Source organism: Ilyonectria robusta (genome assembly GCF_021365365.1).
Source record: "Ilyonectria robusta strain PMI_751 chromosome Unknown BGZ61scaffold_23, whole genome shotgun sequence".
Lineage (NCBI taxonomy): Eukaryota > Fungi > Ascomycota > Sordariomycetes > Hypocreales > Nectriaceae > Ilyonectria > Ilyonectria robusta.
The window spans coordinates 979-28,957 of NW_025764457.1; the positions used below are offsets into that span (position 1 = coordinate 979).

Here is a 27,979-nt window from a genome sequence, read left to right on the forward strand (position 1 = left end):
GTGGACCTGTGGCTGTGTCAATCTTTCGCCAGGGTGTTGTCCCTTTCCTGGGCGCATCCTTCGTAAAAGGACCCATTGGGGGGCATGGGCTCAGGCGGTTCTCTGTCTCATCTAAGATGGGAAGGGAAACAGCTGGCAGGATTGTTACCGGGTGAATTGACCTTTTCCCCTCAAACGAAACAAATCATAAGGTGGCTCAAACGTCTGACAACACGTAGCCAGCTTGCATGCCGTATCTTCTCTGTGCAAATACCGTCAGGTGTTTGGCAGGTAATGGCGCCGACTCGCGGCAAGGAAAGCAGTGTCAACCCCAATTGTCAACTAACCAAAACCGAGAGAAAAAATGTAGGTTTTAGGCAAGATTTTATTACAGGTGATCGGGGACCTTCAATACTAACTACGTAAGTATTTGTTGGAGAGAAATTCATATTTCTCTGATGGGTAGGTACCTAGCCATCTACCCATAGGTACCTAGCCATCTACCCATAGGTACCCAGGCCAGCATTGCCCACAGCGGCATAAGGCACGCTATTATGCGACTTCAGCTGCATCTGTGCGCTCCCCGGAGTCAACCCCGTCATCTGCTAGTGCATGAAGTTCAACAAGTGCTGGACCGCGGCCATTGTCTTCATTGCCAACTCGCCCCAGACAGGAAGGCAGCAAAAGAAAGGGGAAGAAAATTGGGAAACCGCAAGCCTCCCGGTCTTGGCACTCTGGCGGCGGACCGACGACCTACGTAGTACCTAACCCTGGTCCATCCGTTCTAAGATATTCTTAGAACCTGTCATCTCCCAACCGCGACTCCGCCCTGCGCGGCGCTGCGCCGTCGCCGACCATTCGTATCCACCTCAAACCTGCTCCGCCCAGCAGACTATTCTCGGTTTCGTATCTTCATCTCGCCAGTAGTCAATGGCAGGTGAGACAAAGCCTCATGTCTCAGGCGAGGCATTCTTTGTCGGTATCGGTATCGCGCCCATGGCACAAACGATGCCACGCCAAAATTGGCAAACATGTCTTCACCCTCCCCTGTTAGTAACATTGGTCCCCGAGTCCCCCCCATCTCATTTCAAGGAACTGGGCGATATCCCACCGAGCGATAGCCCCCTCACGGTTTTATCATAAAATCAATCCAATATCATTCCTGAAGTAGTCATATTTGACAATACACAAGTCTATCCGTACCGTAAGAAACTGAAGGAAACAGAAGAAAACAATCCAACACAGAAGTAAGACTTTCTGGGTATAACTAGTGACCAAATTAGAACCAGCAGCCCGAGGGCTGCTAGCGAGGCAGTTTCATTCGACTCTGAGGTCGCCGACCAGTTAGTTAAGCTCTCGCCAACGTTGCCAAAATCGATTCGCTCCGTCCCCACTCCGGTCTCGTCTCTTCATCTTCGACGCCTCAAATCCCCTTTCATACCAGCTCCGTATCTGACTTGACCCTCTCTCTGTTGTCCAGAGCACCCTGGTCATGTGTCTCCCAGAACCTATCCTGCTTTGACTCTCCACTCAGAATGCCCCGGATGTCGAACGGGTCCACGAGAGTCAGCCAGAACGGCCTGGGGTCCTTGAATCCGGGGCCTTCCACCTCCGTCACGCCATCCTGCGCAAGGTAGATCTTGTTGCTCTTCGGCAGATATCGTCGGGGGTGACGCATATTGAACATAACAACATTGATAAGCATGATAGTCGCTTCGAAGACGTAGAAGAACCATTCGTAGCGAATAATCGGCGACATCGACATGGGGTTGAACCCAGGCCTGATACGAAGCTTGGCAACGCCAAAGTACTCGACCAAGCGAAAGATGGTGCGTGTCAAGATGAGGAATATACTAATATAGAGCGTCAACAGCGAACTGCTCAACAGTTGATTATTAATGCCATTGGCCAGGCACCTGCGGTGGAACATTGTGGTGAGCGCTATGAACAAGACAGCCACGACGATCTGGAGGATCAATGACGTCTTGATAAGGGCATGGCCCGTCTCAATCTCGCTATCTGTCAACGATTGATTTGCCGAGTACGATGCACCCCAGCCGTTCAGAGCCTCGATGATGCCGGAGATGAACCCGAAGGTCGTCAGGACTCGGCCAGGGTGGAGGGGCGAGTGATAGGGGACGTAGTAGAGGATTCGGCCCAAGATGTGGTAGTTTTGTAGCTCAAGGAGTGGTCTGCGTCATCCATCAGTCAGAGCCGTTTATTTCTTTCTGCCAGGTATGGAGCTTAGCTTACGGGGCGGCATAGGTAATGCAGATGCTCGCAATGAATGCGTCGAGGTTGTCATAGTGGAAGGCTCCATACTCACGAAGGGCGAATCCAACAGTAAAGAGGAGGCAACAGAAGGGGAATAGAGGCGTCAGCTTCCAACACTTGTAGTTGCTTTGTACATTGTTAGAATGATGACATATCGTCGAGGAGGTCCCGTCGCCGTGGAGGAGACTTACAAGCACTCCCAGACATGAAAAGAGCCTGATGCCAAGAAGGAAACGAGAAAGAAGATGGCGGCTCCTTTGTTGGGGGCATAGAAGTAGTAACTTCCGTCGACTACCAATCAACCAATTGTTAGTGGGCGGCAACTGGGATCTCAGTAGGGATAGCCAAGCCATGCATGGATGGAAAGAAACATACCGTATTCGCCGTCCGACATAACTACAAGGAGATCTGCTAATAAAACGTCCCTGAAGTGCTGTAAGAGTCTCGCTCTGGCGATGACGGTTCAACTAAATGGAGAGAGGGTGGGGAAATACAGTCAGTATGCGAATGCAGCACGACTGGAAACTCTTTTCCCTTGAGATGGGGTCTCCAGCTTGCTCTTAAGTAGTCTGCCATCGCCCACCAGAGCAACATCGCGACTTGGGGAAACATTTCGTATCATGTCGCCCAAATCCAGTTGCCTCAGCCCTGTGGTGCTCGACGGCCAATCGCATTGTTGCGAAGAATACGGTCGTGGACACCAGCGGGCCCCGTCGGATCAGCCCCATGTACCTTTTCCCAAGGTAAAGGTGCCTTGAGCTGCAAGACTGGGTGTTGAGGCACCTAGCCGCTACCGCCGCGGTACTTGTCTCGCATTTCTCGTTTTCCCCGTATCCGTCGGGTGCATGGTTTCGGGCGCGGGAGCCGACACTAATCTGCAGCTTTGATGCGACAACTCGCCCAGCTCACCAAACCCGACCAAGAGCCAGGCTACCGAATTTCCTAATCGGGCATTATACCGCGAAGAGGTGGCAAGAGCCTGAAACTCGTTCCGCCCATCTCGTTGCTCATCCACTGATATGAAATTAAACCTCCCATCAACACACCGCAAAAGACGGAACGATGCCGCCAATGAATTCACATAGTTCGCGTCAATCCCAGGCTGGATATTTCTCGTGCTTGACATTTCATACCTAGGTCTGGTATAGAGAACAAACAAAAACTCTAGTCTGAAACCGCGAGCCTCCTTTTGCGAGTTGCATTCATCTGCATCGGTTGGTCCGCATCCTTACACTCAGCGCCGGTTGCACCCCCCCCCCCCCCCCCCCCAAAACGTCATTGACAACCCTCTGAATAGGTCCTGGAGCAACGATGCCAATTAAAAGGCTCATCCACAATATCCAACGCCATCAAGTCGAACTCCCGGGCCCATATGTGCTCCACTCAGTCAGCTCGTACAGCTCACACTACATCGGTTCATCACATTACCTGCTCCTCTCGAATTTCTCATATCTTACATTCCATGATTACAAGGCGACGTAATATCCTGCGACCTCCTTGATCAATCCACGCCCCAGTTCCGGCTGTCTTCCGAGCCGTTGGGACTGTCCGCCGCCCTCTCCTCGTTAGTTGCAGCCCGAGAGCGTCGACGATTATTCCGGCTGGGGTGAGCGCCCATATACGAATCGTCGTCACTCAGGTCACTCAACTCGCCGTCCGAATAGTCCCACTGGACCGGAATTTCCTCACCGTCGTCGCCGTATCCAAACACGAGGCCTCTCCACTCTCCAGCAACAATCTTCGCGGCCACCTTGAGCATCAGAGCGATGAGATAGCTTGGGGGACCTAATAGCATTTCGAGTGTCTTGAGTATAATGGCCATGGGGAGCCACTTGGCGGCTTCCAACTTGCTTTCGTGGGGTCGCCGCTCCACCGTTGGAGCGGGGGCAAAGAGGTTCGCTGCCGAAGGGAGAGGCGAAAAAGGTCGATGTCTTACCGAAATGCTACCTGTGGTTGCTCGATGTCTTGTTACGCGCCGTTGAGGCTTGGCTATTGTAGCAGGGGGCTCCTCAACAACCTCGGGGGTGTTGCTAGTTGGAAACGCACCCACGATCTTGATTGGTGGTGAATCATCTGGGGCGGTGGCAACGCTCTCACGCGAGGCCGAGCTCCCTCTATCAGATCCCGTTTCCCAACCGCTTCTCGTCTCCGAAACATCTCCCCCCTGCGATACCGTGTCGTGATCAGCTGTTATCGTTCCGTTGGCGTTAGGCTGTGCTATGGTAGGTGACACTGATAATGGCAGAACAGTTGAGTGTCGGGACTGCACACTGCGGAAAGACTCTTCGCTGTCACGGCGAAGATCCTTCTCCTCAACGCCACTGGCATTGGTAGACGATGAAGCGCTGGATTTCGGGGACTGGTCTGCCGGCAATTTAAAATGCGATGGCAGCGTCGCTGATCGTGTTACAGCAAACCCTGCAGTTCGCCGCAGCCGGGCCTTCATCCGATCTCTCTGGCTCCCAGTGCCCTCATGTAATTCGTAGGTCGAGCCGTCATCTTCTGGAGGTGACTTCGATAGCCCTTCGTCCTGCAGCTCCGGTGGCTCTGCGCCAATCCAGGCAGTTGGAGGAACTCGTGCCTTGGGGGTGGTGAGTTCGGCAGGTGAGTTTTGGAATTGTGTGGAAATATATAGGCCTTCGCGAGGGTTTGATGGAACAAGTAAGGGTTGGAAGAGTGGTTGTCGAGACTCATCATCATCATGTGGTGGACTCGACGGGCCTCTCCCTGTATGATGAGGATACTCGAGAGCATCATATTGTTGCCATTCCGCATCGCTAATTGGACTTCGGGGCTCATTTGATTGGTTGTCTTGTCCATGTAGCCCCGATGGGCGTAAAGGGCATGTCGCGTTGGAGATGTCTATCCATTCTGTGCCCTCAATCCCGATCTTAGTTTCTAATTCGTCGACCTGGGCCCGGACATACCAAGGCGTGCTTGGGCTCTTAGAATCGCCAGGGGTTTTCTTATCCCTAGAAGGTGTCGGGGTTGTTGGTCGGGGGTGTGTAGCAACGGGTGAGGTAGGCGAGGCATCCTCGTCAGAGGAGTCAGAGTCAGAGTCGTCCTCATCCTCCTCATCGTCATCATCCTCCTCGTCATCATCGTCGTCGTCGTCATCCTCGTCGTCGTCATCCTCGTCGTCGTCTTCCTCATCCTCCTCATCGGTCGGGGTATTGGGCATCGATCTTCGTACGGGTGTCCAAGGCTTGTACTTGACTGGAGTCTCGGGAGGCTCGGGGAGTTCAACCGTAAAAGCCCTTTTGAAAGGGCACTCTGTCTTTTCAAACTGTAGGATTTTATCAAAGACCTCCCTGAGTGCCTCTGCTCGGAGCTGGTCTTCGGCTTCGGCCACCGGGAGTTCTATCCTCCAGTAGCTAGGTCGACGAATTTGCAGGATAAATTTGCTATTGATCTCGTCGATGCACCAAACTTGGCTCTTGGGCAGAATGGGCTGCAAGGCAGAGCCGCAGTTTAGAAATGAGACGGACCCGGGTGCCCGGTAGATTCGAAACGGGCCTGGGCAGGTTAGGTCAGTGGGCACTGGTATATTGGAGGTCACGAGAATGCACGAGCTTACCGACAGCGATAGTCCTCTCGACATGTGAGGACCACGAGAGAGTGCCAGGTGCTTCACCGCTAGGGAAGCCGGAACCCCGGAAAGCCCTCCCAGCGGCGGTGAAGGCGATGATTTTGACATTAGGGTGGCTGTAGAGGGTCTCGACAAGACCCTCGGAGAGGGAAGTGGCAGATGTCGAGGAGGAGCTGGTGACAGCTGGTTCTGGTAGGGTGGTTGGAGCCGTCGCAACCCGTCTCGGCGGCGGGAAACGCGGATGAGCAGATGTAGAATCATCCATGCTGGATGTAGGTTGTGTGTGTATTTCTAGTAGCGCAAATGATTCCTTGGCCTAGGTGTGACTCAGGCATCGCAACGGGTCGCATGGAAGTCGGATATCATGATTGCGTGACGTCGGGGAGGGGTTGGGGTCGATCTGATCTCGATGCCTGCGCTCCCGGCGTCGCGTCGCCGTGGGGATCCCTGGGCGGTGAGCGAGGGAAGGGGAGAGAGAGGTGATGGAACAAGTGAGAGAGGTAGTCCAAGGTGAAAACGTTTCCAACGGTTCGGGGAACCAAGGACGATATCACAATCGAACGACTTTAGAGAGTCGGAAGGTGGCTGCTATCAAACCGACGGCCATTGCGGTCCGTCTCAGATCAGAGGGGACGTTCTCTCCCAAGAGACTGGGGGCCCTGGATAAGGAATCTTAGTCATCACCCGCAAGCCGCGTTCACGACCTTCGCGGTTCCCTGCATCCGCTCTGCACCCCTGCAGGTTGCCATGCACCTTTACCCACTCCACAGTACTACAACAAACACATCGTACCTACGCAGGGCCCAGGTACCTCCATACACAAGTATCCAATTTCAGTGGGAATGGAATGCAAAGGAACACGGCATGTTGCCTCCTCCAGCTTCCTACTCGGCAGATATTCGTTTGTTCCGCGACACAATGACGGGCAGTGTATTCCAGTCCCTGCCAGCCCATGCCAGTCCAAGCTTGATACCGTACGATGGAGCCGTATCATACCGACCAATCAGTCAACCAGCCAACTGTACCTTGCCAACTAGTCGATTGACCAACCAACCAGTCCGTCATCATTCGTAGGTACCTGAGTAATCCATTAACACGAAGCTGTCGCAACAATTGCCCACTCATGGCTGCAATGACTGAGCCACTGCATGTCGGTGCGATGCACGAGTATGCAGGGGATGATTCAACCTGCGTGCACAGCCTCCGCCGCACGTCAGCGCAGGTAGGTGGTAGGTACCTTGGCACAAAGCGTACAGAGTACTTGGTCATATGTAGTAGTCGCGTCGTCCTACGTCACACCCGCCACGGAACTCTCCCCTCTCAACTAGCACGTCAGCAGCTTCAGTAGCTGGAGGTTACAACCGTCAACCGAGCTCATACGAGAGTCGTCAACGCATCATCCCCTACCTCACTTCCCGGCACCAGCACTCCACCCGAAATATCCACCAGCCTGTCAAGTAACGGAAAGCGAATCTTTTGTTACTATCGTTGCGTGACTTTCAGGGCTGAGATTGATTACCTGTCTCGACATATCAACATCTCAACTCAGCCCGGTCTTCTTAAGCTCCACCACCTATTGCTATCGAAGAAATCCGGTCCCTGGTTCATAGAACGTGCATTTCACTGCCACTCAGCAAAATGGCGCCTGGGGAAGGATTGCATGTCGACAAGACTAAGATCAAGGAGGCGTTTGATATCTCTCACTTTGACATAAACACCGTCATTCGCGGCGCTCAGCTCACCCTGGTTGGAGGCAAGTAGCCGCTGTGCCTGGCCATACAACATGACACGCTGACGAGTTTCGGGAGCCTCAAGCCCATCGAGCCCTTCAGAATCCCGCCTTATTCACCAACGATCACTACCGCCAGGTTGCAATAGCCGTCGTGGCCGGTATTGTCATCCGGCTCGTCATCGCCATCCCCGTATGTTCCAAGTTGCCAATTGGAGGTAGACCATTCGTGCTGACCTCGCATTTGCAGATTTTTGGGATCAAGATATTCATCTGGTTTACTTCACTATTCGTCTCGCTCGACTCCGTGACTTGGGATGACAGCATCGTCAACAGCCTCGATTTTATTGCTGAATATGTCCTCCAAGTCCCCTTCTTCCTCATGGCCCTCATGCGTTACGTAGTCCCGACACTGGACAACCTGTAAGCTCACCTCGCCAATGTCGTATTGGTTCGGTCTTTGTACAATATGCTAAACAAGTCTAGGTTCATGCAGTCACTGCAATGGGTAGACGCGACTTATGTCCAGAAGCACAAGGATGAAAACCCCTCCGACCTTCGAGACATGTTCTATCCTAATCTCAAAATGTACCGCGCATTCGATGGAAGCACTCATTCCGAGAGCACCGCTCAGGCCGTAACCATGTTTCTGTATCGCTTCGTCCGTAAGGGCCTCATCTCACTTGCTGTTTTCTCCCTGTCATTCACGCCGGTCATTGGCCGTTTTGTCCTTCCCGCTGCGAGTTTCTACACCTTCAACACCGCGGTTGGCTTAGGTCCTGCTTCGGTCATTTTTGGAACTGGTCTGTTCCTCCCTCGACGCTACCTCGTCATTTTCCTACAAACCTATTTCTCTTCTAGAAGTCTGATGCGAGAGCTTCTCGAGCCCTATTTTGCACGAGTCCATCTCACAAAGGAGCAGAAGCGCAACTGGTTCCGCAGTCGAGAAGGTGTCCTCTTCGGCTTTGGTTTGGGCTTTTATATCCTTGTCAAAATCCCCCTTGTTGGCGTCCTCGTCTATGGAATTGCCGAGGCTTCCACTGCTTATTTGATCACCAAGATCACCGACCCTCCCCCTCACCCTGACCAAATGAAGGAGTATGCGGCCAGCCAGCAAACATGGACGAACAAGCACGAGTTTCTAGATTTATCCTTGGCAAACATCGATTCCCTGCATAAGTCCAAGGCTTCGGGTAAGGACAAATGATGTCCTTCTGTCCATGTCCAGTAGAGCTCCAAGGGTCTGACAAGAGGCGCCAACAACAATTATTCGAGTGTGGAATGAAAGAAAGGACTAAATCCACATTCAAAGCACATTGAGATCGAGCAGCGAGTTCAGGGACAGAGACAAACGCAGGAATACAATTAAAATGCATGGCCGCGACGAGCAAGAGGAAGAACATTTATCATGGGAATCAGAGATTGAGGAACGGCACTATGAGCAAAATCTCACTTCATATATGAATTAAGACAATATTGTGCAAGCATTGTTCGCCTTAAACCTGACTTTCCTCGAGTATGTGTGGAACCCAGCATGGGCTAATGGGTCACATATCTATAACGACCCATTCAGGTCCGGGGCAATCCGAGGTCCAGTTTCAGGCAAGCCCAAGATCAACTGCTGGTCGACTATCGACCATCTCAACCTGCAGCGACTGCTTTTGCTAAAACGAGGCCAAGTTGAGATACCAATCCGAGCTTGGCTACCAGTCGGGGATGACACTAAAACGCTCATGCCCAGTGTCTGTGCTATGCTGCCTGATGGCTCTGTCGCCCTGACCTATAAAGTCACATCCCGGCTTGTCACAGCTACGGAGGACACTATCGCCCTCAACGTCTCTGATCTCACTCAGGTCAACGTGGCCTGTCTGCTCGGCATGCTTTCTGCCCTCGAGTTGACCACTTCCGATCCAGTCACAACCGGGGGCATCGCATCGAAGAACGAGGCCCTCCGTGTCCGTGTAATAGTGAGCTGCGTTGAGCTTCCGGACGAGTTCCTCGGTCTTTTGTAGTACTTCGTTGTCATCTGTTGGCCAAACTGTCCGGTCCATCTCGGGGGGGAGGGTGGTCGTATGGTGTGGGGAATCAGAGTAGCTGAAGGCCACCCGGTCGTAGTGGATCCCCGAATAGACCAAGACGCATCGATCCCGCTTTTCCTCGCCAAAGTTGATGAGATTTTGGACCTAGTTTTGGGGTTAGTGAGGTCATTTCTGGGTTGACGGAATTCAGGTAGTCACCTGGACATCAAAGGTGCAGATTTGAATGTCAAAGATGGCAGACAATATACTCAGTTCGATCCCACCTCCCCAGCGGTCCGGGTCTTGTATACTGCGGCAGTACTGGCTGGGCGGGCTGCCTAGGACAGCTTCTGAGTAGACTTCTGGGTGCTGGGTGATGTAATCTGCCATCATCCTCCTGAGCTGTTGAGCTGGAATCTGCTTCGGCAGGGCGCCGCCAAATGCAGTGAAGAGACAACTGTTGTCGCTGGGCATGACCCGAAGCACTGGTCCCAGTCAGTATCTAGGCCATGTTTATTGCAATCGCCAGTCTTACATAGTGTCCCTTCGCGCCCTGGCCACGGAACATTGATATCCTCAGGGCCTTCGCTCGGCTGGCTTGCTGCTTGTGTCGTCGTATCTGGAGCTGGGGGCGCTTCTTCAGGGACGATGGTTAGAGTCTCACCATGGAGACCTATGGACCGTGCTGTTTCACCAACTTGGCCTAGGTCAAGTGTCTTCATGGCCATGGGTGGCCCGTACTTTATAGTGAAGCTGACGATGCCAGTCCGAGCCCGAAGCTCATCGAGGACATCTTGAACAGTCGCAGAATCTGGCATCTCGATAATGCCGGTGCCGGCGGGCCCTTTGTAGCGGGCTCGCATCGTGTTATATATAGAGACGATGTGCTTTCCTGACGTCGATGTAGTGTTAGGATTTCCTTGGCATCTGCTGATGGCGGCGTGGGAAACACCAATATAATAAATAGTTGATTGGGCTGTAAGGAGCGGGGGTACCAGAGAAGCTGTATGGGAAGCTCTTAGCACCCTAAAGTCTACCCACAAGATAAAGACGAGTGAATAGAAAGAAATCAGAGAACATATACCTCGAGCCTCAGTGACAGAGTCTTTCAAGGTTATACGTGAGCTTAGCGAGCTACTCCTCCTGGCAATACTTGCGTGTTTATACTTACCCGGGAGTGGGAGGTTCACCATGATGCTGGGCCAGCTGGCATGCACGGACTCGCGTGCTTCCTTGCACGCACATACTAGCCTAAAAAGGACTAGCGCAAACAACACGGACATTGATTCAGACCACTTGCGCGCGCGCACCATTAAGTTGGTACGTACCTCGACCTGGCTCTATCCCCAGAATCGCGAAATTTGGCGTTCCCATTTCGCGACTCTAACCCATCGACCCTCTTTGGCGATTGCGCCGCCGACGAGACACCTCCACCAGTGCCCGCCGAAACTTGTGGTCACCTCGACGCCGCGACGTCGCGACTACCGCCGCAGTGGCCCCCGACCCGAGCCATGTCCTCCCGGAGAGCAGTTGCGCCAGAGGTGCGCGAATCGATCGAGGCCAAGATTGGCGACCAAGACGTTCAGATGAAAGATGGCCCCAACGACGAACCGGATGCCGACGCTGATGCCGACGGCGACATGGACATTGATATGGATGCGGAGGGTGACGAGGATGCGGAGGGTGATGAGGACGCCGAGGGCGAGATGGACGATGAAGGACGACCCGACCTGTTCCGTATGGTCCATAACCTCGCGACCTATCTCTGTAGTATCGAGGAGGAGTACGTCTACCCGCTTATCTATTTTCCCTATGATCACAGCCTAACAACGTCAATCTACAGTGGCGAGGAGCTGGCCAGCGGCTTCCAGCGCATCCCGAACCGGCGCGTGTTGCCTGACTACTTCGAAGTTATATCCGAACCCGTTGCGTTTAGCACCGTCAGGGTATGTCATCAACGCGGTGGTGGTTCGGTAGTGATACTGACCCAGAGGTGCAGGGAAAAACCCAGAAGAAGCAATACACCTCGTTCCCGGAGTTCGTCAAGGATGTGTCGCAGATCTTCCACAATGCCCAGGTGTACAACCGCCCCTCCGCGCCCATCTTTGGTGCAGCGGTTCGATTGAGGGAGATCTTCGTCGAAGAGCTCCAAAAGTTGGTGGAGAAAGGCTACATCTCGGCAGAGGATGCAAAGCTGCCCGACCTGGGGGAGCTTCCACCTGTTGAAGGGGATTCTCCACCTGCGGAGGAAGAGGATGATGAAGAAGAAGAAGACGAGGAGGAGGAAGAAGACGAGGATGAGGACGAGGACGAGGATGATGACGATTCGGATGATGAGGGAGGCCGACGCCGCCGCCGGAGACGAGGTCGTGCCTCTGGCTTTGGACGGAGAGACCGGGACGAGGATAAGGACGACGATGCACATAAGCGCCGCGGTCGACCACCCATGGTCTTGACCCCCACAGAGGCGCGTATCTCGTCGATTCTTAAAGGACTCAGGAAGCCTAAGGACTATGATGGAAACCTGCTCATCCTACCCTTTGAGAAGCTCCCTGACAAGGGCGTAGTTGCGGATTACTATCAGACCATCACAAACCCGATGGCTCTTGACAACATCAAGAAGAAGGCCAAGCGAAAGAAGTACCAGCACGTCGACCACATGATGCAAGACATCGAGTTGATGTTTGAGAATGCAAAGCTGTACAACGAGGATGACAGCGAGGTACACATGGCTGCCGTGGAGCTACAGAAGCAGGCTCGAGTTCTCGCCGGACAGGAAAAGGCTAGGCCTGACGATGACTTCCGAGATGAGGACGGAAAGCTTCCCCTGGCAGAAATCCAGTACAATGGACAGGCATGGAAAGTCGGTATGTATTAGAACGACACTGACGGACATGCTGCCTTTTTAGGGCAATCGCTGACGGCTTACACCTAGGGGATTGGGTTCACATCCGGAATCCGAATGACCTCGCCAAGCCCATTGTGGCGCAGATCTATCGAACCTGGCAGGATCGCGCTGGTCAGAAATGGATCAACGCGTGCTGGTACTACCGACCAGAGCAGACGGTGCACCGCTTCGAGAAACACTTCTTTGAGCACGAGGTGGTCAAGACGGGGCAGTACCGCGACCACCAGATCGAAGATGTTCTCGACCGGTGCTTCGTCATGTTTGTGACACGGTTCAACAAGGGCCGGCCGCGGGGATTCCCCCCGAACAAAGACGTCTACGTCTGCGAGTCGCGGTATAACGAGGAGCGATTCCGGTTCAACAAGATCAAGACGTGGGCGAGCTGCGTGCCGGATGAGGTGCGAGAAAGGGACTATGAGATGGACCTCTTTGACGTGCCTCGGAGGATGAAGAAGGTCCCTAGCCCTATTAAGCATCTACTTCGCGAGGATGCTAAAGAGACAGACGAGCTCCCCAAGCCGACGTGGGGGAGCCCCAACGCGCCGCCCATTGTTGGAGCCGTGCATCGCCGCCCTCGAGAGCTGAATGTGAGTAAAAAGAGCCCCCCAAGGCTGAGTTGTTTTGTCACTGTTGCAGCGCTGCCTGGTCGGTGGGAAGTCAGCCAGCCTTCTACAATCCCTGTCTTTGCTGCCCCATCGGCCCCTCGCATCCTCGTTCTGTTTGCTGGTACCCCGATAGCAGTATCTTCCTGCCTCAGGTTGATCCGCTTCACCATCACCATCACCATCACCATCACATTCACCTTTGGCGTTTGATTGACTAACGATGATCCTTTGCTTTATAGGAGTCGCCGCCTCCTGAGCCTACACCACCACCGCAATCCATGTCCATGTCGGCTATTCCAATCCCAGATATCACTGTCGATGCTGGCCCACGTGCGTCCATGATGTCGGTGCCTAGAGATGTGTCTGTGGACGCTGCCAGAGGCGCTGTACCGTATCCCGGTACTGGGCCATCCCCGTCGCCCGGTCAGTACAACGCACACATGGCGCCTCACTTCCAGCCTGTGACTCCAGTGGCAGTTCCGCAGATTCACCAGACACCTGTGCCCATTCCTCACCCTCCACATCTCGGACCCCCAGCTCCTCAGGTCTCCGTCCGCCCGGTCCAGTACCAGCCTCACCAACACACTCAACCCGGGTACCCCCAGAATTATGTACAGGGATATCCACAGTCTCCAGCAGCTCCGATGCACCAACAGCCGCAGATGGGCAACCCGATGGCACCCGCGTACGGTCAAGTGCCCGCCTCTCCTGTCACTAGGACCCCCATGGGCCCTGCGCCTGGCAACGTCATTCCTCCCGGCAACATGTACAACCCACCAAGGCCTCCAGAGGTCTACACGCTTCCAGACAACCTCCATGATGCTCTCCCCGCTGAGGTCCGGCATTCCTTCCAGCACGATAGTGCTGGCCGGGTCCTGTTCTTCACCGCACCACCTCTTGATCGACCCCACAAGGGCGTTTCAAACGACAGTGCCGGACTTGGGCACAGCATCAAGTACCTCGCTAGCAGAGAGCAGTGGTTGGTTGACAGAGAGAAGAAGCGCAAGGAGCGCGACGAGAAAGTTTCCCTCGAGTCCCAAAAACGCATCGAGCTGGACACCGCAGCTGCAAGGGAGGCAAAGGAAGATATGGTTTCACAAGCGACTGGTGCCATGGCAAAGTGGCTTGAACATTTTGATGAAGACACAGAGAGATGGAAGAAGGAAGTCGGCCTGGAGGGGTGGCGAGAAGCTGCTGGAGAAAGGGGCGTTGCCTAAAGTATCATCGGATGATCGCATCAACCACCAGGGAGGGATGTTATGGATATGGGGTGTCCTAGGACATTGTGTAAATCGTTGTAATAGCGGCGTGGTTCGGATTCAAGGGCCGGACTGTCGGAGTTATGGGCAGTGTGATTTGCGAATCCTTCTCGTGAAAACCATCTCTTGTGCTGTGCGTTTTGATGTTGGACAACGGTCGATCCACCTAAAGCTTGGTCGTGAAAAAAGCGTCGTAAGTGGAGCCTAAAACAAAGCAGGAAGACCGACTTCCTATAGATACTTTTAAGCACTAAGCTAGTGAAGCAAAGAGGAACTCCATCTGTTGCTTGGATGGATGTAGTATATACACATCAACCCTTCAACAGTTGCTAAGAACCGACAGCGCGAATTGAAGCGTAAATAATGACGGCGCGAGAGCAATAGCAGAAACAGTCGCACTGGAAACACCTGGAAGTATCACATGGACGTTGGGAGCCGTATCAAGTGCCATGGCCTGCCTGGTTGGCAAACCAAGATTCATGTCAAGTTGACTATGCAGTGCTATATTTGCAAAGTTTCTATGCGCATCCTGAATCTTCAACATCATCATATCCAACCTACTCCGTCGTTTATTTCGTATTCATCTATGCCTGTGTCATTTCGGCCCCAACTAAGTCGACCTGCGCCTTTTGTTTCCGGCCTTGCCCTAGTTCGTGCATCACCCACTCGTATACTGCCCACTGAACAGCGTTGACGATGAAGGCTCTTACACTACAGACGGTCAAACCACGGAAGAAGACACGGGCACCGCCTTCTCTATACGTGTCCTGTGCGATGCGGAGTGTGCTGGACTGTTTTTGTCGCTGACTTGTATCTGATCCAAGAAGGGGAGAGGTGTCTGGTTGTCTACCCCCTGGTTGAGCCTGGACACGGGTCTTGATAACATCCAGGGGGAAGATACTGGCCCAAGTCACGACGCCAGCTAGTCCACCACAAAGGAGGACCTTGGCGGCTTCGTGTTGGAGGGAGGCTTCTTTGCCAGGCCCTGTAGCGAGCCACCGGCTGCTCAGTTCGTATGACCAAAAGTAGAAACCGTACCCTACACTGTCGCGGATTGCCGTTACAGTGCCACCGAGGTAAAGTCCGCGTACGCCTTCGCTTCGCCAGATCTGTTTAGTAATGGCCCAGCTGGATATGTGCTGGCTCGACAATTGGGCTCGACACTTGATCAGCTCTGTCGGAGTGCTTACTACCCAAGTTGCGAGGCCACCAACTGCGCCGGCTAACCAGGTTGACCACAGGCTTTCCCGAACAGCGAAGATGTTGTTCAGGGCTGCTTCAGTGCGGTTGTAAGAGACGAAGAGGAGAGCATTTAAGGCACCGTAGCCTAGGATTGGGGCGGCAGTTCCAGTAACCAAGGCCGCCGAGTTTCCAAAATACCGGACATATGCAGTGGAACTGAGACTTGTTGCAGGGATAGCCACGGCTGGAGTTGAAGTTGCACTTGCATGCTGGGCTTGCAGCCGAACCTTGATCACGTCGAGGGGATTGCCAATGAGGATACCAACGGCTCCGCTGAGGTAGCCCGCCCAGAAGTCGGCTGACATGTTGCCAGCGAGACTTTGCAGTTTCAAGTTCCGGCGAAGGCGATCAAGGTGCCTGGCGACGGCGATGGCGTTTAGCACGACGATATAGACAGTGGCGAGGAATAGACCAGCAGTGACAATAATGCGTCGACTCAATGGGGCATCGCGCCTGACAGGTCAATCCGGGCCCAATACTGCCAATGGCTGAAATGTCCAGCGATGGTCGTAGTGATAACGGCAGCGTCGTGCCCACTGGGGATAACTTGGAGAGGGGTCGGAGCCGGACCAACGGTGGGTGCTCGGCAAAGATGTTCGCTGCCGAGCGGCTTCATGCGGCGGTGGAGACGCTGGTAATGGAGTGCATGTGTTAGTGACTGCGTTTACGCTGGTTGACAGCCAGGAAGAAAGAGTAGACCGAGATGAACCCAGATGAACATAGGTTGAGCTGTGGACAGAATACATGTAACCACAAGTCAGCATAGGAAACCATAGGTCTGATATGAGAGATGGATTGGATTTCGCCGCTGCCGTTGATGGGTGTCAAATGAGCTCTTGCTCCTCACTTATGAGCCCTGCTTGTGTTGGCTGCTTTATGTAAGCCGGTGGAGGCGAGCCTAGGCGCTGTGCTCAGTAATTAGGTAGGTGGGTTTGCGCGGCAGCTGCGAGACCTAGCTTGGGTAGGTACTTCCTTCCATGTTTTGTGGAGTGCCAATGCACGTGATAGCGCGTCTGCCTTGTGCCGCGTCGCCCTCCACCATGTCGCGCCTCATCTAACAAACTTGCTGCTTTGTCAACCTACATCTGCTTTTGCATGAGGTAGACGGGCCTTACAACTCCCTTCCGGCTCCTCAGTGGTTTAATCCACGCCAGGAATTCCCAACGAAACTGTTGCATCGTGTGCTGCCGCGGGCAAAAGCAACCATGGTTCTCCCGTACGCTACCTTCCCCAGAGACGACTCACTGTTGTTTCACGCGACTAACTCGTTACCCAGATCGCCCTCCACATCTACACCCACGGGTGGCAAGGGAAGTGCCGTGGGCCGTCAGCGCGTATCTACACCACAATCGATCGAAAGGCTGCACAAACCCTTCAAATGCCCTGGCGTTGCTGGAAGGACCCCTGCCGCCGATCGACCAGCTCGGAAGCGAAGAAAGGTTGACTACGCCGGCGCTGATGGGGAAACCGACGCAGACAAGCCATATAACAACCAAGATCGACTCGCCCTTGCCACGCGAGACGCCAACCGATTTCCCGTATTTCAGCCCAAGGACAAGGGGGTCGTCTTCCGCAAGGCCTTCTCGGTTCCTCTTAAGAACAAGGACAGTCCCGCCTACAACCCCAATCGCCCCCCACCTACCCTTGGCCTCCGCCAGGGCGCTGTATTCATTCCAAAAGCTCTACACGACCCCAGTGGTGAGTTTGCTATTGTTCTTCATGATCCAACCGTCGACGACAAGCCTATTGAGGCCCCCAAGGTTGTACCGGAACAGGTCGAGGCGAATGGTTCTGCGGAGAAACTGGATGCGCCATTGGTGCACAAAAGTCTGGCTGAGATCCTCGGCATTAGGAAGAAGGTGGATGGGGAGCATCCTCGCGTCCCTGTCGTCATTGATCCCAGGCTCGCCAAGATTCTCCGGCCTCACCAAGTTGAGGGTGTCAAGTTCATGTACCGATGTGTGACCGGCATGATAGACGAAAAGGCCAACGGTTGCATCATGGCCGATGAGATGGGTTTGGGCAAGACTCTGCAATGTATCAGTCTCATGTGGACGCTGCTGAAACAGTCACCCGATGCCGGTAAATCCACGATTCAAAAGGCAATTGTGGTATGTCCTGCCAGTTTGGTCAAGAACTGGGCCAACGAGTTGGTAAAATGGCTTGGTGCTAACGCCGTCACACCGTTTGCCATCGATGGCAAGGCCACAAAGGAGGAATTGACTCGTCAATTGCGTCAATGGGCTATTGCCAGTGGCCGGTCTGTGACTCGTCCTGTCATTATTGTCTCATATGAAACCCTGCGCTTGAATGTGGAAGAGCTCAAGCATACCAAAATCGGATTGTTATTTTGCGATGAGGGTCATCGGCTGAAGAACAGCGACAGCAACACATTCAATGCCCTCAACAGCCTTAATGTCTCACGACGGGTCATCCTCACGGGAACTCCTATTCAGAACGACCTTACAGAGTATTTCTCTCTCACTAGCTTTGCGAACCCAGACCTGCTTGGAACGCGGTTAGAATTTCGCAAGCGGTTCGAAATCCCCATCCTTCGGGGGCGAGACGCGGATGCGTCAGAGGCGGACCGCAAAAAGGGCGATGAATGCACCGCGCAGTTGCTTGGCGTCGTCAACAAATTCTTGATTCGCCGGACCAACGACATCCTCTCCAAGTACTTGCCTGTCAAGTATGAGCACGTGGTCTTTTGCAACTTGGCTCCATTCCAGCTTGACCTCTACAACTATTTTATCACAAGCCCAGACATCCAGGCTCTTCTCCGGGGCAAGGGAAGTCAGCCGCTGAAAGCTATCAACATCTTGAAGAAGCTTTGCAACCACCCGGACCTTCTCAACCTGGCCGATGATCTGCCAGGCTCTGAGGGGTGTTTCCCCGATGATTATGTTCCCAAGGAATCACGCGGTCGAGATCGTGAGATCAAGCCATGGTACTCTGGCAAGATGACGGTCCTTGATCGGATGCTTGCTCGCATCCGTCAGGATACCAATGACAAGATCGTTTTGATCAGCAACTATACCTCGACTCTGGACCTATTTGAGCGACTTTGCCGCTCTCGCCAATACGGATGCCTCCGACTCGACGGCACAATGAATGTCAACAAGCGCCAGAAGCTTGTCGACCGATTCAACGACCCCGAGGGCGACGAGTTTGTTTTCTTGCTCAGCAGTAAGGCAGGTGGCTGCGGTATCAACTTAATTGGTGCAAATCGACTGATCCTTTTTGACCCTGACTGGAACCCAGCTGCTGATCAGCAAGCCCTGGCTCGAGTTTGGCGTGATGGTCAAAAGAAGGATTGTTTTGTCTACCGCTTTATTGCGACAGGAACCATTGAAGAGAAAATCTTCCAACGCCAGTCCCACAAGCAAAGTCTTTCCTCATGTGTCGTCGACTCGGCGGAGGACGTTGAACGGCATTTCTCGCTTGATAGCCTCCGCGAGCTCTTCCAGTATCGTGCCGACACCAAGAGCGATACCCACGAAACGTTCAAGTGCAAACGATGCAAACCAGACGGGAAGCAGTACATCAAGGCACCAGCTCTGTTGTATGGAGACACCAGTACTTGGAACCATTTTGTCAATAGCGGATTGAAGCCCATCCAGGACTTGTTGCTTCGCCAAGAATGTGGAGAGCCAGATGTGTCTGCTGTGTTCCAGTACATATCTCATTGATTTGTTTTCAAGCTTGTTTGCACAAATCACGACCATGATAGACGAAGAACGGAAAGCGGGAGGCGTAACGGATAATCTTTTGCTTGAGTGTATTGCTCGGGGCCTGCCTAGAAGGAGCTACAGGAGTGAGGGTATGAAGTACATAATATGAAAGGAGTCCAATATTTGCTTCATTTGCTCGTGAACGATCGGCTCCCGTTCCTTGGTTTCAGAGACTCCATCGGTACGATTCAATTCTACAATGCTGGCATTACCGTTGTGCTGACACCATTGACCCTGATATCAGGTTGGACGCTCAGTGCGACCAACCAGATGGCCTTTATTTACTGCTCTGGCTGCTTTGAATCCGCATCTAGGTATTCCATGCTTGGCCATATGTATCACAGTGCGCCTTCATATTAAGACAGTATAAAAGCACTGTCCGCATCTGCAAACCTCTTCCACAAGGACCCACCATTCTCTTTCTCTCTTCAACGAACCCAGCTATTTTTCCAACACTCTCGGGCATCCATCTTCCAATCTTCCCTTAGAAACGGCCTTTTTCTACTAGTCCAAGAGTCTCAACCATGTCCGGAAAAGCCGACAGCCAGCGAGAGGCCGAGTTCTCGTCCTACTACTTGCAACGCACCACACAGGAACTCTCCGAGGACCTCGACAAGGTCCGCACTGCCGATGACTTTAAGGCTGATTCGATTCCCTTTCTTGTCCATGCCCTGCAGCAAGGCGCAGGCCTCTTCTCGGCAGAGGATCAGAAGCGTGTGGTGACGGCCTCGAAGAGCGACAAGGGAGAGAATGCTTAACTGGCATGGCTTGCCACTCCCCCAGATGCAGGACCCATCTCATTCCTGAATATCCCTCAGGCGTTGAGAATTGAAGTTCAGAAGGGCCTCATCGAAATCAAGCAGAATTCGGAAACGAGTCTCTCGGTGTCTTGATGGGGGGCATGGAAATCCTAGTCCCGCGTTGGGCATGAACCACGAACTGTCCACATCAACAAACAACACTCACTGTGGAATTGAAATAAAACCAACCAAGTGGGCCCTAAGAAAAAATGGACTCTAATACTGGGTATTTGCTTCATGGTTTCCTATCGCGATCTGCACGAGGACCGCTATATACGCCTGGGATGCAGCAAGGGTGCAACAAGGGAGCATCATCTTTGAAGTGGCAGCTTTAACAGTCATTTGAAATATTCGCCATAAAGTAGTCTAAGTTTTTTTGAGATTCGAATGTTCGTCGAATAGACCTTGCTGCTAGGTATTATCGTGTAAGAACGACAGATGTAATATTTCTAAGTAAAGGGCGCTCGGTTCATGAAGGGTATCTTTAAACAAGCTCAACGCCATGCAGGCACTCTTTAATGCTCGCGGCTATGGACCCAGCAATTCCAGTGCCAAATGTGTGTTTATACGATGCGATGCGACTCACGGTACCGCTCTCGGCGGACAGCCCATCCCTTGATGGCAAGAACGATGACCTCCCAGGCCATCAGCGACCCGACTAAACCCATGGTGACCGTGTACATGAACATGGCATCCATATTGTAATGGATCATTCCCTGGACTGTGTCGCCGGCCTGTTATAATTATCAGAATATTGCTGATGTTGGTTGTCAAGGGAATCGGCAACGTACGCTTGCCATGAATATTATGCCTCCTGAAATCAAGCCAAAAGAGGCAAGAAGCTCCGTGGGAGGTCGAGATGGAAGAACCGACTTGGGAGGTTTGAGGAACAGGAGCACATATGTCAGTCCTCTGGCGAAGGATGCTCCGAGCAAAAGATTGCCCCATTGTTGGTGGACAAGGCTCGACGTCCTTGTGGACTGGGTATGGGAACTCATCATGATCCCCAGCATCAATATGACCAATGCAGGGATGGGGTTCAAAGAGAATTCATAGGTTTCCGGTGAGCTAGATTGCTTGACCTCGTCGTTGTGGTAAGGGTGGTCGAACTCGGTTTCATCGGCTGTCGTATTGAGAAGATCCCGAATCCTGGTCGACTCAACGAGCATACCGCACTGTCATATTGGCGTGTGAGTTTATTTTCAAGAGAGTTTGACACGAGTTTGGATGTATGAAAGAGCCATAACTCACCAGCCCGCCGCCAATGAAGAGGATTGTGATGGAAATGTGCTCCATATCCCGGGGCTTCCATTCGCCTCCCCAACCGCTGAGGTGCTCGAGGAAGATGTTAGTCGAGCCGTAGAGAAATATCAGAGCACTTTCGACAAATTCAGCAGAAGGCCACCATTTCCGTCCAGATCGCTTTGGGCGAACATTCCATGCCCAACCCACCTCAGCGAAGCTGCCAGACCAACGACCAAGGGTGAAGAGTCCAAGCCAGAAGAAGACACCACCTTTGACCCAATGCGCAAGACCGCCAAAGATCTCATCGCCCTCCTGCGTCAGTCGCTCTTAGTACATGTTACGACGTTCCATTCGAAGTCAGAGTCATCACTTACAAAGAACCGACCAAATGTGACAATACCTGTGGCGAGGGAAACAAAACCCAAGGGAAGAATGGTGCGGTCAACAACCTGAGTTGCGATATCCAGATACCTCCAGACTCGCGAAGCAACAACTCTGGCTGCGTGACGTCCAATGGCAGTCTTCGGAATCGGGGACGAGAGTGACACGGATTCCAAGTCGTCAGGTTCTTCTCCATACTCCTTTTGGGGACTCTGCAATTGGATGTCATCCACACCGTCAAGGGTTGATACGGAGCTGTTTCGTAAGGATTCTGTGTTGGGCTCTGTGCCTTGTCCACTGTCATCGGATGCTCGGTAGGGATTAGAAGACCGATAGTCGTCAAGTATCCGGTATTGACTATCATGGGGTGCGTCGGTTGGAACTGGGAGAAAGGCGTGGGTGACATTGTCCGAAAGGTTTGTGGTTCGTGCCACGGCTCCAGCAACCCATCCCACCGTGCCAATGAGGACTTGGGCGATGACAATCCAAGTGACAACCCAGCCCAACTTGTGATGAGAATTATTCGGGTAGAGATCGGGGGTTTGGTCATTGTAAATGGTGCCCACTAAAAGACCAACCGCATTTGTCACCAGGAATGCGAATTGCAAGACAAGGGTGTATCTGGACCTTGCCAAGGAGAGCACTACGGCTGTCGGAGAAGACAAAAACATGATGATGAGTCAATTGAAATCTGCGGTTGGCACTTCAAGCTTACCAACAGGTAAAATGAAAACCCAGGCCAGTGTCATGACGGCGATGTGGGCGTGTATTGCGCCAACATGGTCAGGGTGGGAGAAGTAGCTTGGGGGATACTCAGTATCATCCTTGGGGTTATCGCTTTCGTGATGCTGGCCTCGATGGCCATCCATTTCGGCCTCATCATGACTATTGCCATGGGCGAGAATGAGTGGGAAAAACGTCAGCGCAATTATGAGGGCGCCAGTGGTGCGAGACAGCGCCGAATTCATAGCCATCTAGTTTGATGTTCTCAGATGGTGCTCGGGCTAATCGTGTATTCACACGTGTCGGAATAGCTAGACAAGGTGCGGGACTCGGCGGCAGCACCTGAAGTTTGGGAAGATGGAGACTTGCAGTTCGAGAAGTCAATTATCGGCGGAGCAATCAGAATGATATTCAAGGTTGCGCCGAGTTCCCGAGGTGTCATGACATGGAGCAGGATGGAAGTCCAGGATGGCCATCGGGCCAAGCGTGGCGACGAGGCCTTTTAACTTGATTTGAGGGCATCGAGGGTCAACGAAGGGTTTACGGAATCAGGACCCAGAACAAGCCGAGATGGTGTCATTGGATAGCAGAGAAAAATGCCAAGAAGGGGATTCTGGGTGATCCGAGGCTTCCGAATTGCTTCAAAGATGCGGTAAGCGAACGAGATAGAGGGTTGGTAGTTGGATCGGGTTACCAGGCGGGTTACCAGGCGGGTTACCAGGCGGGTTGGTCGGGGTCGGATTGGGAATGGGGAAGTGTTGACCCGACCATGACGAACTTGGGGCTTTCGGGGCCTCGTGGATGATTCCTGGAGACAGCGGCAAAGAAGCACGAGGCTAGGATGGGATGTACAACGGGTGGCCACGTCTTGATGTACCGACTTGGCGCGGAATGTCATGATGGAGCAAGACAGAGCAAGATAAAGTACCAGCGAGTCACGCCTTGTTTGTACTGCAGCGGAGGTACCCATGAGCCACGCCCGAGCTTGACCACGATGGCATCACCAACGGATCGACAGATACTGGTACATTCGCATACATTTCACACATGTCACACATGTCACACATGCCCTGCCCACCCGCCTGCATGTTCAACACCCGTACCCGCATCCGCATCCGCCACGGAGTTGGTGCCCAGCTGGCGCTTGGTAAGTTGGCGCCTCCTCTTTGCTCATTGGGCTTGTGACCGACCCGTGGACGTTTCGTGGATATTTCCGCCAGGCTCGACTTAAGCGTGGCTTACCAACACACCCAATGCCCACTAACGAGATTTCTTTTGGGATGACACATCATGGCTCGAATAAGAATACACGGATTGACTGGTAACTTAAATGGGGTCTTGCGGATGGCCTGCATTGACTTGTCAATGGCAAGGTCAAGCGCCGATTTTGCCGGGGCCTACCAGTACTCGCTCGACTTCCTATCGGAGACTTTTTTTTATTACCTTTATTACTGAGCCAAGAACACCCCGCCGGCAATAACTGATGCCGATTGCAGCTGGAAACCCCTACAACACGTATCACTGGCGGAAGCACGCAGCCCATGTCCGGTGCGTCTCATGCAAGTTGGTCTGCTGCCCACGGAGAAGAGACAATGCCGGTAGCTCTTAGATCGTACCACCTGTTAGTCGCCGTTCTCGTCCACGTTCCATCTCCGTTCATGGTAATGATTGACAAGACCTGGTTTGTCTGGCCCCGTTATCCCCGAGACCCAATTTTCCCGGATATACCAGCTTATCCCACCTCCAACCACTTGCTGCTCCCATATCAAGAGCGCTCACCTCGTTGTTCTATCATAGCATGTCATCGGCTGAAACGAGATCGGAAACCTCCGGTAGGATTCAAATAGCGAATCAACCAGTGGCAGTGTCCTTTGCTGCTTGGCTCGGTTCGCCCCAGCCCTCAATGATGACGGTTCTGAATAAGCAGACGGCGTATCGTCGCCGCTGGATTCGTCATGCGGACGTCACGAACCCAGTCTGTTCCTTAGGCGTGACTGTACATGCATTTGCCAGGATTTCGGGCAACTTGGCCTTGTCTCTGTCTACACAGCTGCATATGTAACTTCTGGCACTAACACGATAGCATCCATCCACAAGTGGGCAGGTGTCCATGAGTCCAAGCATTGAGATGGAGCACCGAAAAAAAAAGGGACAGGCGGTGGAGAAGTCCCCGCTCCCGGCCGTCTCTGCGGCCCTTGGTCGTCAAAATGGCGATGCCGTTGCCGACTTGGCCCACTTATGATTTGGAAAGGCCGGAGGAGGTGTCCTGTGGTTGCCCAGATGCGGCTTTTGTTACTTGACCAAGATGCCAAGACGCAAACAGCTTGCCGAGTTGTGCGTCACCAGACGCATCTGCCACCGACTTGCCCGAAAGTTCCGGGAGTCCGCCCTTTGTGAATTCCCTCGTCGTCAACGTTTCGGTTTTTAGAACCGACACCGACGGCTGCAAGTTAGGTCCGATATCTCTCAGAGTGTATATGACATCTGCGCTTCTAATCAATGATTATTGAAATTACCCACGTTGCTCCTAGCATTACTCACCGACTAAACTTTATCGTCATTTAGACTTCTTCATCCCCCCCGCCGATCCCGCCGATTCCGCCGACGCCTGACAGTTGTCACTTTACTAGTGATGAGGCGATGAGGGGATCACCACCTCCACTACCATAACCCCGTCACAACCTTTCAGGAAACGGCGAATATGAGAGGTACGTACTTAACAAAATAGTATCGCTCTCGCGTCTCGCAAGTGGCTGCATTAGGTTGTGCGTCTGACGGATCATCCGCCCATGCCTAGTCCGTAATGAAGCCGTGGGACTCGTCCAGCGTAGTTCCCCACCCACCATCACTGACCCTGGACAGTTGATGAACGACTATGCGACGCCACCCGAAGCTGCCGAGCAACCCTCCTTTTCGTCTGTGGTGGATGGGACAAACAACTTCCCCGATACCTTGCGCAAAGAACACTGGCCAACCGCAATGTCGCCTGAGATCACCGGCACCGGGATACCCTCGGGATGCCTTGACCTTTTGTCCGGTGACATGAGATTGTCCAGTGTGCTTTACCCGGAAGAGCAGCTTTCTATCAAATGTATGACTACTTCTGTTCAGCCGGTTCATCATCAAGCCCTCCTGACACAGAGACCTGGAGTTATCTAGTGAAAAGGGAACGAAACCATGACCTGAGATCTCCAACATCTTAATATGCGGATGAGAGGTTAAGGTTGGCATCAGCTGCAAATAGTATATGCAAGTTCATGCGATCTTGTGCGAAATCTGTGGACTAAGGCAGGATGAAATACTCTGCAGTCACTAGCCGCCCACCACTATCTCATCATGGGTGCAAAGCAGCGCTAACATTTGGTCCTCTGCTTCTATCCCGGGCACAAACCTCGCGGGGAGCTGTGTAAGCTCAGGCTTGGGTCGAGTTCAAGTGCGAATTCATGCTATCGTAGTATACAATACTTCGACATTGACATTGCAGATAGCCGACGTCAGAGGGAAGAACGGCCCTCAACCACCAGCCGCCACTTGTCTCCCTGCTGTGAAACACGACCCTCGCCCTCAAGCTTATGCAAGATCTGGCAAACACCACCACAAGCAGCTTGGTGGAGCGCCTCAGGCACGTCTTTGTAAATGACCTTGACCAACTCCATAGCAGTCCAGGTCGGAACCATCGCCTCGGCGACAGGACTCTCCGTCCCCTCACCGGGCGGGAGCGCTAATGTTCGAACAACTTGATCCTCCCGCTGCCGCCGGTGTGTGATGTACTCGGATATCTTGGCCGGCCCGTCCTCGATGACGGGGCCATGTCCGGGGTAAGCCCTACCATTAAACATGGGTCGCATCTGCTCAAGGCTTTGCAAGTATGCGGCCATATCCTCGAACACGGCTGTACCTTGGCCAAGGACATTATCGGCAGTAAACATGGCATCTTCCTCTTTCATGACGAAAACAAAGTGGTCGGTGGTGTGACCGGGAGTATGGGACGCCGTCAAACTGGCACCTTCAACGCAGAACTGCTGCCCATCGACAATATCGAGCTGACCCGGGTCTGGATCATTCTTATAGATACTGGTTTGCGGGGAGAGGCTGAGGAGATCCTTGATGCCGCCAGTATGATCGCCATGCCAGTGTGTGATTAGAGCCGTGTCGATAGTAGCGTTCTCCTGCTCGAGGGTGGATTTGATGGAGGAGATCCAGGCCTTTCGACCCTCGCCTGTGTCGATAAGGATTCGCCGGCGGCCAGTGCCGAGCAGGTATGTATTGGTGCCCTGCAAGGTAAACTTCCCCGGGTTTCCGCCTAGGATACGGATGCAGGCGGGGCTGAGGCGCTCCACGGCGGGGAGAGCGATGAGCTGTGCAGCCATTGGGGGACTATGGCCTCGTATGTGCGTTTATTTAGATTGGTTGGGGATCTTCAACTTCTGCGAGGAAATTGAGGATGTAGGATCAAGACTGGATTCCGGAGATGCTCCGGAGATCGGTCGGGGAAGGACCGGGGCCGGATGCCGGAGACGGTCACTTGGGTGGACTGTGGGGTACGGGGCAGGAACCGAGACGGAGCCGAAACCTGGGATGAGAGAAGGAGATGAACGGCAGTAAAGACGGGAGAGGTTGGTGAAGGGGGGTGGGGAGGGATGAAGGAAGATGTTCAGTCGCACCGTTATTTCTGGTATAAGGGTGAGACTAGAGGCTGGTCGTCATTCGGTCTGTGAGTGTTCTCATTACATTACCAACCAAGGAAAAGCATGGAAAGCCTCGGCCCAATGCCAGCTCCTCAGGTTAGCCGTGGAGGGGTTCCCATCACTGAGGACTGCCTGCTCAGTAGGGATCTGTCGCTGCGCTCTAGAGCACTTTGGTCGGTGCTGTGTCTTTCTGCAGGCGGCAGCCCGCTAAAAGTACAGGGGCCGATTTCCTTATTAATTAACTTAGCGGCCTGGTGGCCCAATAATTTCTTATCTTATCGGCGCTTCCCTTGCATGGCCGTGCGCAAGTTCGCTCTTGCTGTGACATTTCACACAGGACAAGGGACAGGCGGCGCGTGCCCGTCACGGTTGGTACCTTCCGTACATTTTCTACGTCAGGAGGTACCTACCAGCCAACCACAAATTAGCCCATGCTGCGTACCTGCCTGCCTCGCCATTAACTTCTCTCTCCGCCATCCATCCATCCATCCACCATCGACTAAGAATCTTTATTCTTCTGGTGCCTCCGGTTCCGTTCCTTGGCTCCCATTCGCTTTTCAATCCCAATGTTGCCAGCTCAACCTGGCTTGCTGCACCACTGAACAAGAGAGCATCATCACCGTCGCTGGCTGCTTCGCATCCGTGTCGCCGCTCTGTGTTTGGCGTCTGTGGTTCGGCATCAGACTGGTGACCTGCCTCTCTCCCATCTTCCCGTCGTGAGCCATCGTATCTCGTCGGCGCCTCCACCCGCCACCGTGAGGACTTGGTTAAAGTGTATGTTTCATTTCTCACTTGCGCGAGCATCTCC

At 53.2% G+C, this 27,979-nt stretch overlaps 10 protein-coding genes across 10 annotated transcripts; 4 read left to right on the top strand and 6 right to left on the bottom strand.

Moving 5' to 3' along the window:
* Positions 1-1,268: 1,268 nt before the first annotated feature.
* BGZ61DRAFT_106181 (RTA1 like protein-domain-containing protein) lies at positions 1,269-2,730 on the bottom strand. The gene is made up of 4 exons (XM_046236883.1): positions 2,629-2,730; positions 2,445-2,544; positions 2,233-2,379; positions 1,269-2,171 (listed from the first exon to the last, which is right to left on the bottom strand). Exons 1-4 carry the CDS (start codon positions 2,645-2,647, stop codon positions 1,415-1,417), a joined length of 1,023 nt encoding a protein of 340 aa, XP_046098821.1. The 5' UTR covers positions 2,648-2,730; the 3' UTR covers positions 1,269-1,414.
* Positions 2,731-3,520: 790 nt separating this feature from the next.
* BGZ61DRAFT_459394 (inheritance of peroxisomes protein 1-domain-containing protein) lies at positions 3,521-6,448 on the bottom strand. The gene is made up of 2 exons (XM_046246907.1): positions 5,831-6,448; positions 3,521-5,769 (listed from the first exon to the last, which is right to left on the bottom strand). Exons 1-2 carry the CDS (start codon positions 6,105-6,107, stop codon positions 3,755-3,757), a joined length of 2,292 nt encoding a protein of 763 aa, XP_046098822.1. The 5' UTR covers positions 6,108-6,448; the 3' UTR covers positions 3,521-3,754.
* A 735-nt stretch (positions 6,449-7,183) lies between these two features.
* Positions 7,184-9,026, top strand: BGZ61DRAFT_106265 (uncharacterized protein). The gene is made up of 4 exons (XM_046236884.1): positions 7,184-7,595; positions 7,658-7,764; positions 7,822-7,994; positions 8,058-9,026. Exons 1-4 carry the CDS (start codon positions 7,481-7,483, stop codon positions 8,776-8,778), a joined length of 1,116 nt encoding a protein of 371 aa, XP_046098823.1. The 5' UTR covers positions 7,184-7,480; the 3' UTR covers positions 8,779-9,026.
* A 13-nt stretch (positions 9,027-9,039) lies between these two features.
* Positions 9,040-10,774, bottom strand: BGZ61DRAFT_459399 (uncharacterized protein). Its single transcript, XM_046246908.1, has 4 exons — positions 10,674-10,774; positions 10,125-10,592; positions 9,809-10,074; positions 9,040-9,754 (listed from the first exon to the last, which is right to left on the bottom strand). The coding sequence occupies exons 2-4, from the start codon at positions 10,450-10,452 to the stop codon at positions 9,275-9,277; spliced, it is 1,074 nt and encodes a 357-aa protein (XP_046098824.1). The 5' UTR covers positions 10,453-10,592; positions 10,674-10,774; the 3' UTR covers positions 9,040-9,274.
* A 100-nt stretch (positions 10,775-10,874) lies between these two features.
* BGZ61DRAFT_459401 (uncharacterized protein) lies at positions 10,875-14,622 on the top strand. Its single transcript, XM_046246909.1, has 5 exons — positions 10,875-11,372; positions 11,433-11,535; positions 11,589-12,456; positions 12,525-13,084; positions 13,342-14,622. The coding sequence occupies exons 1-5, from the start codon at positions 11,101-11,103 to the stop codon at positions 14,317-14,319; spliced, it is 2,781 nt and encodes a 926-aa protein (XP_046098825.1). The 5' UTR covers positions 10,875-11,100; the 3' UTR covers positions 14,320-14,622.
* A 323-nt stretch (positions 14,623-14,945) lies between these two features.
* On the bottom strand, positions 14,946-15,908 carry BGZ61DRAFT_362993 (mitochondrial carrier domain-containing protein; the record flags this gene model as incomplete). Its single annotated transcript, XM_046241399.1, has 1 exon — positions 14,946-15,908. The coding sequence occupies one exon, from the start codon at positions 15,906-15,908 to the stop codon at positions 14,946-14,948; it is 963 nt and encodes a 320-aa protein (XP_046098826.1).
* A 900-nt stretch (positions 15,909-16,808) lies between these two features.
* BGZ61DRAFT_537125 (DNA repair protein, SNF2 family) lies at positions 16,809-19,292 on the top strand (the record flags this gene model as incomplete). Its single annotated transcript, XM_046254490.1, has 2 exons — positions 16,809-16,819; positions 16,880-19,292. 2 exons carry the CDS (start codon positions 16,809-16,811, stop codon positions 19,290-19,292), a joined length of 2,424 nt encoding a protein of 807 aa, XP_046098827.1.
* A 416-nt stretch (positions 19,293-19,708) lies between these two features.
* On the top strand, positions 19,709-20,220 carry BGZ61DRAFT_459404 (ribosome-assembly protein 3-domain-containing protein). The gene has a single exon (XM_046246910.1). The coding sequence runs from the start codon at positions 19,859-19,861 to the stop codon at positions 20,090-20,092; it is 234 nt and encodes a 77-aa protein (XP_046098828.1). The 5' UTR covers positions 19,709-19,858; the 3' UTR covers positions 20,093-20,220.
* A 477-nt stretch (positions 20,221-20,697) lies between these two features.
* Positions 20,698-22,734, bottom strand: BGZ61DRAFT_362936 (uncharacterized protein; the record flags this gene model as incomplete). Its single annotated transcript, XM_046241392.1, has 5 exons — positions 20,698-20,868; positions 20,926-21,309; positions 21,386-21,691; positions 21,754-22,409; positions 22,476-22,734. The coding sequence occupies 5 exons, from the start codon at positions 22,732-22,734 to the stop codon at positions 20,698-20,700; spliced, it is 1,776 nt and encodes a 591-aa protein (XP_046098829.1).
* Positions 22,735-25,977: 3,243 nt separating this feature from the next.
* BGZ61DRAFT_363306 (beta-lactamase-like protein) lies at positions 25,978-26,853 on the bottom strand (the record flags this gene model as incomplete). The annotated part of the gene is made up of 1 exon (XM_046241424.1): positions 25,978-26,853. One exon carries the CDS (start codon positions 26,851-26,853, stop codon positions 25,978-25,980), a length of 876 nt encoding a protein of 291 aa, XP_046098830.1.
* Between the last annotated feature and the right edge of the window lie 1,126 nt (positions 26,854-27,979).